Source organism: Esox lucius, chromosome 1, assembly GCF_011004845.1.
Source record: "Esox lucius isolate fEsoLuc1 chromosome 1, fEsoLuc1.pri, whole genome shotgun sequence".
NCBI classification, from domain to species: Eukaryota; Metazoa; Chordata; class Actinopteri; order Esociformes; family Esocidae; genus Esox; species Esox lucius.
Genome location: NC_047569.1, coordinates 21523456 through 21536087, shown reverse-complemented (window position 1 = coordinate 21536087; position 12632 = coordinate 21523456). Strand labels below are relative to the sequence as shown.

The window sequence follows — 12632 nt, the reverse complement described above, 5'->3', positions numbered from 1 at the left end:
GTAGAAAGTAAAACCCTTTAATCCTTTTGGGCAGTTTCTCCTGAACCTGTTTCAAAGTTTGGAAGAAAATTATTTTAGCTCTATGTTGTCTTATTGCGGTTGCTGTTCACCAGGTGGCGCCATTCCTCCATGCAGTTTTCTAGAGGCAGCAGTCCACTTCTCAAACTAAAATCCCTCACCAACAACTTCAGACACTGCAGCAGTGTGCAAAAATAAATCTCTTAAGTAGTTATAAAGCAGTTAGACATGATGGGATAGAACAAAGCAACAGGAGTGTATTTGTGCTCTGCACACTACATTCGAGTGACAAACAGGGGTTAGTACTCAAACAGTGTGGTAAATCAGTAAGCAGGATGGGATAGTTTAATCAGATGGTATTTCTCTGATTAAGTAATTAATACGTTAATAGGATGAATGTCCCTCATTACAATCTTTTAAATATTTTTTTTCACAGTTCATCTGTAGAGAACTCAGCATAATATATCCCTATGCAGGTCACTGTCTCACTTCAGAACAGGCAAAGATTCCACCTGCACTGACTGGTTAAGAGATGTGTGCAGGTCCGACAGGCTGTGGCACGTCACAAGGTGAACCGCTACACATGATTGGTTGACAAAATATGGAACTAAATGGGAAATGTTTGAATCTGGACATTTACTGTATATGATATGAATGACTGTCCGGTAAAATGAAGATCCTTCTGATGAAAATTTAGAACAAAGAATTACCTTCTGCAGAGCGGTTGACATCGTCAGCACCATGCAAGCCACATGATGACAGTCACATGAAACGCACACATGCGGTTTGTTGAAAGAAAAGTGAAAACAGGAAAGATATAAAAATAGACAACATAAACAGTCAGACTTGCAGACAAAAATAAAACTGAACCTGAGGATTAACACAAAACAACACTGAATACACAAGCAGGGGCCAGTGACAGGTTTTCCTCTGGGAGAGTAGCTTTGGTTCTAGATTTAAATTTTAAATCAATCGATTTTTCAAATATCTAATACAAAGATAGGGTCCCAATCATTCTCCAACAAGACAACAACAGAGGAAACGCTGCAGTATTTCCAATAAAGACATACGTATTGGAAATACTGAAAAGGGACAGCAGCCTTGAAAAAGGGGACAGAAATAAAAATGCATTCCCACCCCAATACAGACAGACACATTGAAGTCTTAGTTGCACATGTAAACCCTACATAAGACATGATAACACAATCCTTTCAAGACTGTAATATCATTAAATTACAAAAGCTTCTTTCTGCCGAAGGTAATAGGTTTTTTTCTAGGATAAATGGGTTGCTATAACAGTGGCACATGCTAACTATTAATAATAACTATGATCAATAGGCCTAAACTCAAAATAACCACAAAACAAACCTGAGTCCTCAGTGAAAAAATTAAATATGCCATCTAAGGAAGCATATGAAAGAAGAGATATAAGGCAAAAAAAAAAAAGGCTTCACAGAAAGATAATACTGTATGTCTGTCAAAATGTGTTTAGGTCAGAGTGGTCAGAGAACATAAAGAAAAAGAAACATTAAACATTATTTAATGGGTGGCAGATGGCTTGGTGGTTAGAGCATCTAAGCAGTAACCAACATAAAACCAGTAATCCTCTCAGTAAACTAGTAGTCCCTCCAGTACACCAGTAAGTTAACAAATGTGTCCTTGAGCGAGACATTTATTAAATAAAAATGTAAATATAATGACTGTCAAAGTTATATGGAAAAGAGGAGCCATAGGCACCAATGAAACTTTTTGAATATGATAAATCATTTTAAAAATTGAGAAACACTCAGACAGTGCAAAGTTTTATCTAATACTCATAAAAGTGGGTAGGATGATGATGAATATGAGCCACTTACTTGTGTAAGAATAACCTGAGCCGTCCAACAGAAAAATGGATGAGAAAAAATGAATAAACAAAATGGCCAACAACAGTAAGAAAAAAGAAATGAAACTTAAAAGGATAAAAACTCAAGGCTTTTGATAGCAGCATCAAACAACAAACAAGAATGAAAATGTCCTTGGATGCAAAAGTTGAATTCTGCATGCAGGACATGGCATAACATTCCTGAATTAGTAAGGGTCAGACATTTCACTCCCTCATACTGCCAACCAGCAGGGGGCAATCAAGTGTCAGAAGGAAAAAGTAGTAAAAAGGTGGTTGTCATCCTGGCAGGGAAGATTCAAGCCTACAGTCCATAAGCTACATGCTTTGCTGATAGGTTTGTAAGCACAGCATTGGGAAATGTTTCTTATTTAAAGGTGCTGACCAACATGCCTATGGCACACACAAAGAGGTACTCACAGATTCATTCTAAAGGGGAGGTACAGGTGGTGGCAAGGTGAGGTAGAGGTTGTGGTGCTGTTGATGAGGTGAGAAGGGATGCCTGTAGTACGTGTGTGCGTGCGTGTGCGCTTACGGACAGGCGTGTAACTTACGGACAGGCTCTGTTTTGAAGACCACAGCGGGGCTCGTTTCACCCTCTCCCTTTCCGTTAATGGCTGACATCTTCACCTCGTAGTTGGTGTCAGGTTTCAGGCCTGTGATGGTAACTTCACTCAAAGCTCCTGAGAGCACAATTGAAAAGGGCAATTACAAATCAACAGCCGACTCAGCATTCTGACAGAAATACTACATCACTGCTGAACTAAAAGAAGCATGGACGCAATAATTAAAAAAACCTTGTTCGATGGGAACAGTCATTTTAAGGGGAAAAAAATACACAAATAATAAAGCATACTTTTCTGTCCCTTATCATCTTATTATCTCTACCCATGAAGATACCCTGTCTTGGCCATTCCCTCACCTCCTTGGACCTCATAGAGCCTCTGAGCCCAACTGCCCCTGCCCACAGACTTCCACTCAGCCCGGTAACGGAGAATGGGTACGCCCCCGGTGGCATCTGGCTCCTGGAACTCTACCCTGGCTGAGCTGGAGAAGGCTTCCACAAGCCCAAGGGCCGGCGCTGACGGGACGTCTAGAGGAGCAGAATCACACAGCAAAGGCACTCATTTCACTTCCCTCTTGAATTGCACTTGAAGCCCAGTATTGAAGTCATTTGGAATTTGAAGGCTTGGCTACGAATTGTAATTACAACGGACCAGCCTGAATGAGGAGGAACTCCTTGGACTCGGTACCAATCTCATTGGAAGCGGTACAGTTGTAGCTCCCAAAGTCATTCTCAGATTCTGGAGTAACCTTGATCAGAGGACAGAATCAATATATGAAGGTTACTGATGGCAGCAGAGTAATACAAACACACCACAAGGTGACTGAAGTCCGTGATTCAGTTTGTCATTCGTCCATTAGAGGTGTCTATTTTTATTCCTCTCCCTGTGCTTTTCATCAACTGAATAATACATAGCATACTCAGTTTCTCCACAAAGGGATTGGGGAAAGTCCTGGAAATTCTTGTTCCAGCACATCAAATCTTCATGACCAGGAGTGTTCTTAATTTTGTCAGTTGGTGTGTGTGCGCGCGCGTGTGTGTGTGTGTGCTCTGAGTGTGTCTCTACCTCCAGGTAGCTGGCCGCGGTGCTCTGGAAGACCCTGATGTTGGTGACGTTAGCGTTGGGAAGCTGAAACCCATCTCTAAGCCACTGTATGGACACATCACTGGGGTGGGCCTGGACCTCACAGCTGATGTTAGCCGGATTCCCCTCCCAGGTATACACCGTCACTGAGCCCTGGATCTTTGGAGCATCTGTGGAAGAAAGGAACCAGTGACTTGAATAAGAGATCTGCTCTTTCTTAAACTGACCCGATTCCCTAGGGTAGAGGTTCCCACACTTTTCTGGTGAATGGACCACCAATCACATTTTGACCTGCACATAGTACCCCTCGAACTACCCCCTTATGTGCATTTTGCCAGTAAGACTATGGCCCCACAGGTCCTCTCCGGTACAGTCCTAGAATCCCTGTTTAGGGAACACAGTGACAGGGCTGAGACGGTCAGGTTCTTACAGCTGACTTCCAGGTAGGCTGCTTGAGAATCCACTCCGATTGCGTTGCGTGCCGAGCAGAGGTAGTGTCCCGCGTCAGTGAACCGTGCGTACTTCAGAGTGAGGGAGGACACACGAGCATCACTCCTCACCACTACATTCCCATCCAGACTCTACAGGAGGACAGGAAATCACAGGTTAGCAAGCAACAGAGCCTGAACATAGTACATCAACGTCATTACCAAGCATTACTGAGAGCCCATACATGTTAAAACATAATGAACTCTGGGTATGGAGACAGAAGACTGTAGCAGTGAGGGCTTTTCCTATGGCTGTACACATGGAGACAGAGATAGATAAAGAGAGCATATCACATGCTCTCTGTGTGTATTAAATAATGACGTGTTCAGCACATATTACAGCCTCTCTGTAAGGACTAAAGAATGACGTGTAGAGCGCATATCACAGCCTCTCTGTAAGATCTAGTGAGAGATGTGTACAGCGCATATCATAGCCTCTCCATAAGGATTAAAGAGAGATGTGTACAGCGCATATGGCCACTCTGTAAGGACTAAAGAGGGATGTGTACAGCGCATATCACATCCTCTCTGTAAGGACTAAAGAGAGATGTGTACAGGAAAAATCACAGCCTCTATGTAAGGACTAAAGATGGATGTGTACAGCACATATCACAGCCTCTCTGTAAGGACTAAAGAGAGATGTGTACAGGAAAAATCACAGTCTCTATGTAAGGACTAAAGATGGATGTGTACAGCACATATCACAGCCTCTCTGTAAGGACTAAAGAGAGATGTGTACAGCACATATCACAGACTCTCTGTAAGGACTAGAAAAGAAGCATGCATACTGTAGAATTGTGCATCAATTATGGAAAAAGAAGAAGTATGGATGGAGCCATCAAGAGTTTTTTCATACAATGGTTGTAGAATGAGGTGGATAAAGTCAGTTAACATAAGGATATTTAGGTCTCACCCAGTTAAATCTTCCTACTGTACAGTAGGGTTTGCCATGGACAGGATAATATGCCTAGCTGGCACTTTTACACAGCTTGCTGAGTGAATCATTTTATCGTGTGAAATTCCACTAGACATGAATAATATATTGTTATAAGTGTTGAATTATTTGTGAACTTTCCCAACAGCAACATACTGTCTGTTGTGTACAGTACTGCATACACTCTATAGTTTGTATGCTAGTACTGTACATGACCCAGGTTCTATTCACGCATGCGATAGCAAAGATTCAACCAAAAATTATCTCTTGGTATTTTTGTCATTAGTCCAGATGATACAGTCCCAAATAATATTCCTTGAAAGTAATCAAGTTTTAAGAAATACTATAACACAGCCGGTATCACTGCAATTATACAACCCCGTTTCCAAAAAGTTGGGACGCTGTGTAAAATGTAAAGAAAAACAGAATGTAATTATGTGCAAATCATTTTAGCCATATTTTAAACAGAAGGTAGTACAAATACAACATAGGTAATCTTGAAACTGAGAAATGTTATTGTTTCTTGAATAATACATGCCCACTTTGAATATGAAGCCAGCCACACATTTCAAAAAGCTGGGACAGGGGCAACAAAAACTGGGGAACCTGGTGGAACATCTCACAACTAATTGGGTTGTTTGGCAACAGATCAGTAACATGATTGGGTATAAAAAGAACATCCCAGATAGGATGAGTATTTCTGAAGTAAAGACGGGAAAGGGGTTCACCACTCTGTGAAAGTCGGCACAGGCAAATAGTGCAACAATTTAAGAATAACGTTTCTCAATGTAAGATTTGTGGATATCATTATCTACAGTACATAATATCATTAAAAGATTCAGAGAACCCGGAGAAATCTCTCTATGCAAGGGACAAGGCCGAAAACCAATACTGGATGGCCGTGATCTTCAGGCCCTCAGGCAGCAATACATTAAAAACACAAGCAATTCTGAAGCGGACATCACTACATGGGATTAGGAACATTTCCATTGTCTGTGAACACAGTACATTGCTGCACCCATCAATGCAAGTAAAATCTCTACAATGCAAAGAAGAAACCATATATTAACAAGACCCAGCTATGTCCCCACCTTCTCTGTGCCCGAGCTCATTTAAGATGAACTGAGGTGTAGTTGAAAACTGTCCTGCGGTCTGACAAATCGAAATGTGATATTCTTTTTGGGAATCATGGATGCCGTATCCTGTGGGCCAAAGAGGAGAGGGACCATCCAGCTACTTATCAGCACACAGTTCAAAAGCCAGCATCCATGATGGTATGGGGTTGCATTAGTGCAGATGGCATAGGTGACTTGCACATCCGTGAAGGCACCATTAATACTGAACAATATATACAGGTTTTGAAGCAACATGTGCTGCCATCCAGATGTCTTTTTCAGGGAAGGGCTGACCATTTGCTGGGTGTCAGTATAGCATATTGACATTATATAATGCTGTCATGCATTAACACCAAGTCAAGTTTGTGAGAGGAAATGAGCATGAGAAATTTAACACAACACAGATGTGCTGACTAACTCTGAACAAAGGACCATGGATAGGATGTGTTGCCTGTTTCTGATGGGCCCCATACATCCTGTCCATACCTCCTGCTAGGAGTTGCCCATGTGACTGACATAGGCTCTATGGATAGGCCCACTGACCATAGGTTGGAACATACCATACAAGGGTCTTTTGTAGGATAAACTTGTCTTACTGGAGGGTATTTGACTGTGTAATGGTTGGTTATCACCACTGGCCACCTCCTATGTATCCTGGTATAAAGGACTGTTTGAACTCTGTAATTATTGGAGAGAAAAATGAAAGAGATGGAAGGTCAACATCGTAGCCTCATGCTGAATAAAGATGGCTCTCCACTGACTTCCGGTTGCATTTATTTTGTTCATGGATCAAACTTGGACAGAATCTAACATTTGAATATTTCGTTAAACACCATTAACCATTGTGTTAAACTGAGTAACGTTTCTTACGAAGTTTACCTCCACCACAAATAGTTTCTATGAACTCTATGATTTTTGCCACTGGCTGTTTTAAAAGCCAATTAGCCAGTAATATGTCGCTAGACACCATTATGCATTGTGTTAAACTTAGCAACGTTTTCATTAAGTTTACCTCCACCGCAAATAGCATCTATAAACTGTATGGCTTTTGCCACTGGCCGTTTTAACAGCTTATTTGCCATTCATGAATGACATTCATACAATAACTACTGTATCAATATAGGTGAGGATAACTGATTTTTACGTCAAGTGAAAAGACGAGAATTGTGTAGCCAGCGACTATCCTGGCTACACAATTCAGTGTTTGACTATCCTGAAAAAAAAGACATAATTTGAATATCCACCAGAAATAGTCGCAATATAATAGTAAACTAGTGATGGCCGTTCTTCTAGCAGCAGGATATTATGCTAGCACCACTAACTCAGATTTTCTTTTTCAAAATAAAAGCGATAATATTATTATATACGCCGATATAGTGAACAATTCAGTCTGTCAATCTAGTCTGTCATTTTACGTTTAATGTCTGTTCCAATGTTGCTCTTGTCTGTTTTTACATACGAGATTGTTAACTATATGACCTTCTAAATGTCAATGATGGCTTTTATTGTGATAATGAAAATCTGAGTGCTGCCAGCATAGTATCCTGCTGCTAAAATAAAGCTAATGAAGCCTCATTTGGCCATCACTAGAGTAAACAGTTTCATTTTAGGCATTAGGCGAAGTTTGTCTATTCTGAACAAATCCTCTTTAACCACTGGCCGTTTTAACAGCTAATTGGCCATTTGTAAATTACATTGAGTATCTATCAATATAGGTGACGATATATTTATAATAAGTGAAAAGACAAGAGAATAACGTAGGCAGTGAAGTGTTTGTCGTTCCTGAACAAATCCTTATATCCACCAGAACTGTTTTATTTTAGGCTTCCTATTACGTAGCAACATAAAGTTATAGCCAGAGAGGTTTTTGTCTGTCCTGAACCTCCGGCATAATATTTGTACAGAAGTCGAACGTGGGACCTGTTATTCCGTAGCCCGCGTCTCTAACCACTACGCTATTTAACAAGGGGGAGTAAGAGACATTCACTCTTCTAGGCCGGCTCCACTTAAGCGGTTCGGCAAAATTAGGTGATCCAACAGTGGTAAACATACCCTGTCTCAACGTTTTTGAAACTTGTTGCTGGCATCAAATTCAAAATGGGCATGTATTTTTCCAAAAACAAAAGAAAATCTCAGTTTCAACATTTGATATATTGTCAATTTATTTGTATTTTTATTAAATATAGGGATACAAGATTTGCACATCATTGCATTCTGTTTTAATCTGTATTTTATGCAGGGTCCCAACTTTGTGGGAAACAGGGTTGTATTTCTGAACATTTAAAGTTCTATAGTATATCTTGAACAGGTGATTACCAACATACAAAAAATGTCAGTACTGTGGACAAATACAAAAAAAAACTAATTGAGGAGATTCCAGCCATATACAGTTTAATTCAGCAACATTAATTACAGAGAGCAGTAAAACAAATGCAACACCATGCTGACTGAATTGAATGCTGGGTAAAACCTCAGCTTCAGCTGTAGAACCTGAGCATGTGACATTGGAAGGAGCTAAACAACCTGGTGTCTGCACATCTAGCACCTTCGTAATTCAAAGTATTTGAAACTGTAACTATGCTTCCAGCTTGTAGAATCACAGAAGTTTTTCTTAAGATTCACTGTGAGTTTATTAACCACAGATGAACTTTATTTTCTAGGTCAGGCACTATTTTGTTATTGGTGACACTGAAGAGCCTAGGTCTGGAACTCTCATGTCAATCCAAGCCATGCTAGTTAACTCTGGGTGTTGTAGAAGAGCTTCACTTCTGAAGAATTTTATTTTACATGGCTTTGATTTTCAACCCACACAAATTGAATTTCAACCCTCACACATTGAATTTCAACCTTCACACATTTCACTTGTGTTCAATTAGCAACAGTATTGCCCCAGTCTGGGAGACAAACTAAAACTCCGCCCCGAACGGTGCTTATATACATATTCCCTATGGACTCTGGTCACATGTGAATCAGGAAACTAAATAAGAGTAACCCTTGTTAATTCTGTGTTCAAATTCAATAGAAGCAGTATTGTCTGGGGCACTCATGTTGCCTGAGGAAATGCTTACATAACACAGACAAGGCTGTCCCCTTTTGTATTCCACCCCCATCCTCCTCCTCCTCCCATCTTCTCCAAACACTGACAGGGCTAATTACATCAGAGCTGAATGGCTGGTCAGAGAGTGTGACTGCGTCCCGCCAGCAGTGTACTACACTCACATATGCCACCCCTTCTGTACAGGCAGTCTAAGAGTTCTGCTGATTGAAGAAATACCATCCAAGCAGCTCACTGCTAATGACGTTTTGATGTACAGTAGTAAGTGTACTATCCCTTTTAGGGCATTGTATTTTAATTCCAATGCCTCACCAACAACTAGGGTTGCGAAATTCCAAGACATTCCTTGGCTGGAAGATTTCTGCAATCAGCAGGAAATAAGCTGGAAATCCAGAATTTTCCAATCAGGGAATTTATTGAAAGTTAACAGAAGTTTTGTAACCCAACTGATGTCACTGACAAAAGTCTAGATAAATAACACTGGTGGCTATACAATGATATACCAGACCATGATATACAATCTCATGTTTTGTCCAGCGGAAGAAAATCTCTTATTGTTCATTTGCAATCTGAGAGCATAGATCCATTAAAGTTTCATAACTATGGTTTTCAACAACACAGCCTTCATGAATTATGCAAGGTGGTGGTGCCTATTGGAAACGAGCAATTTTAGCTAAGCTTGATCATTTGTGCAGAGCTTATTCCCTTGAAAACAAACATCTTTCACCTAAGTGTCTGATATCTGGAGATAAAATGAATGAGCAAGGGATAGAAACCTTTATGTTTTTAGGATAATATTTCAAGCTGACGATTCTCAGAGCGAAGCCACTCTAACAAGCCAAAGAGGGACTGATAAGAGTTTCTTCATGAGTTGCCTATAGCAACAATAGAAAACAGTGTTGAACACAATTAGAGTGTAAAAAAGCAAAACGGCAAACAAAGATTGATACATGGGTGTGATATATGGTGGATATTGATGGGTATTAGGTATACTATAGAAGCTATACCTTGTGTTGTTCGGGCCGAGTCCAAGAGGCCTGTAGAGGACACACACATAATAGAACAAAAAGGCAAAAGCAATCCTTAAACAGCAAGGAGTCCGAACCTCACAGCTGGAACAAACACACTGCACGAGCATGCAAAGAAGAAACTGCCTCACTCACTGCTCAGGTTAGTCAAGTGAAGTAGGGCTAACATGAAAACTACAATGCAAGCATGCCATTCATAAAAAGAGGACAATATGGGTGTATCATGTCACATCAACCCTTACCCTCAGCAGCATTAATTAGGCCTTCTCAGCATCAAACTAGAACTAGCCAAGCCAGTGGACTTAACTGACTGTAATGACGTCATTTCAACCAGTTCTGTCTACTGGGTATTTGTTAATGTGCAAATAGACACTCCAATGAAGTTAGCAAGCAGAGATGATTGCAGAAAGGCATATAAAATATATATATATAGATTTTTTATAATAATAAATCATAATTTACATTAACATTCAATGAGGTGAAATATATCAGCACAAAATGGAAAAGATAATTATTCACCACAAAATTTAATCAAATGTGTATATTTTTACACGTAATACTTTTCTCAGAATGATGTCATTCAGGTTTGCATTTTTTTGTTAAGGAAAAACAAAAATACATTAGTAAAGATAACGAATAATGGCCGGCGTAGCAATGAATGGAACAAAGTATGGAAACGAGGTGACAAATAAAATGGTAAACAGCTATTTATCATATAAAAAAATACACAAACAAATACCAAGCCTCCAATCTGCTAAAACTCACTACAGAGAAAAAGGCCTAGAACTAAATTCATTATTAATACATTCAAACAGACCATTCTCCCTCATTTAGAACTGGACACCTCCCAATCCCTCACAGATGAGTGAATAACAAGTGAATTCATCTGTCTTCATTCTGGCATCCAGCTTGAAAGAGTAACCAGTAGCTAGCTACCTCCGTCATTGAGCAACACAACAAACATATTTGCCAAGAGACTCATTACCACTGGCAATAAAGAGCTCAATTTACATTGCAGAGAACATCCACATTATTGAACCTAACTGAATAATAAATTGCCAAATGAAAGACACAACATGAAGACTTCTAGGGAGAAGCTGGAAGGGGGATCTGTTTTGTCATATACGTCCTGTATAAAGTCTGTGTAGCTTCACTACCGTAGTGACAGTAGACAACACATACAACAGCCATGTGTATATATATATCACATCACTTATATCCACTCGGGTGTGGTGAGACAGTAGAAGCACAAAGCAAGACATATTTAGCACCTGATATCAAAACAAAAGCTAAAACCATAAGGTTCCACATCCCACCATACAGGAGCTGTTCCTCAATCAGCTACCTTTACAGGCGGCCTTGCTAACAGCTCTACAGGATTCTCTCCTGGTGCTGACATGGCAAATCATAGTCATTCTGGTGACACATTTTGTCACTGTCAGACCCATAAAGGTGTTTGTTTAAACAATGGGACATAGATGAAGAGCAAAGGACATGTTAAAACAGAAAGCTGTAAACTCTACGGCATCTAATCAGTTGTGCAAACCAATGCTAAATAATATCCCCCCAGACAAATCTAATTTCCAGGCAGCCCTATCCATCCCCTGGGTAAAGCAGTCTCCCTTGCTCAGCTGTGATGTGCGGTATGACATGACATCACATTACTGAAGATGACGGTAGGTAGAGTAGAAAGCATTTTAGAGAAACCGTTACAATAATATATTACCCAGCACCACACAAAGCTATATTACCCAGGTCCACACAATGCTTTATTACCCAGTTCCACACAACACTATATTACTCAGTGCAACACATGACTATATTACCCAGGACCACACAGCACAATATAACCCAGAACAGCAACACACAACGCTATATTACCCAGACCACATAACACAATATTACCCAAACCACACAACACAATATTACCCAGACCACACAACGCAATATTACCCAGACCACACAATTCAATATTACCCAGACCACAAAACGCAATATTACCCAGACCACACAACGCTACATTACCCAGACCACACAACGCTACATTACCCAGACCACACAACGCTACATTACCCAGACCACACAACGCTACATTACCCAGACCACACAACGCTACATTACCCAGACCACACAACGCTACATTACCCAGATCACACAACTCTACATTACCCAGACCACACAACGCTACATTACCCAGACCACACAACGCTACATTACCCAGACCACACAACGCTACATTACCCAGACCACACAACGCTACATTACCCAGACCACACAACGCTACATTACCCAGACCACACAACGCTACATTACCCAGACCACACAACGCTACATTACCCAGACCACACAACGCTACAGTACCCAGACCACACAACGCTACATTACCCAGACCACACAACGCTACAGTACCCAGACCACACAACGCTACAGTACCCAGACCACACAAAAGGCATCATCTCCACA

General features: G+C 40.5%; 1 protein-coding gene across 9 annotated transcripts in view; it reads right to left on the bottom strand.

The window, feature by feature from the left end:
* The window catches only part of ncam1b (neural cell adhesion molecule 1b), a 111885-nt gene that overhangs the window by 16542 nt on the left and 82711 nt on the right, over positions 1-12632 (bottom strand). For 3 of the 9 annotated variants that reach the window (XM_034292028.1, XM_034292036.1, XM_034292034.1), the window contains exons 10-18: positions 10149-10178; positions 3980-4130; positions 3532-3719; positions 3118-3214; positions 2823-2993; positions 2455-2583; positions 1875-1889; positions 1387-1419; positions 729-731 (exon numbers count right to left, since the gene is read on the bottom strand). In XM_034292028.1, the coding sequence (XP_034147919.1) occupies positions 729-731; positions 1387-1419; positions 1875-1889; positions 2455-2583; positions 2823-2993; positions 3118-3214; positions 3532-3719; positions 3980-4130; positions 10149-10178 (817 nt within the window). The remainder of the gene's footprint in view (positions 1-728; positions 732-1386; positions 1420-1874; positions 1890-2454; positions 2584-2822; positions 2994-3117; positions 3215-3531; positions 3720-3979; positions 4131-10148; positions 10179-12632) is intronic. The other 6 variants (XM_034292029.1, XM_034292033.1, XM_010892210.3 and 3 more) reach the window with 5 other exon arrangements.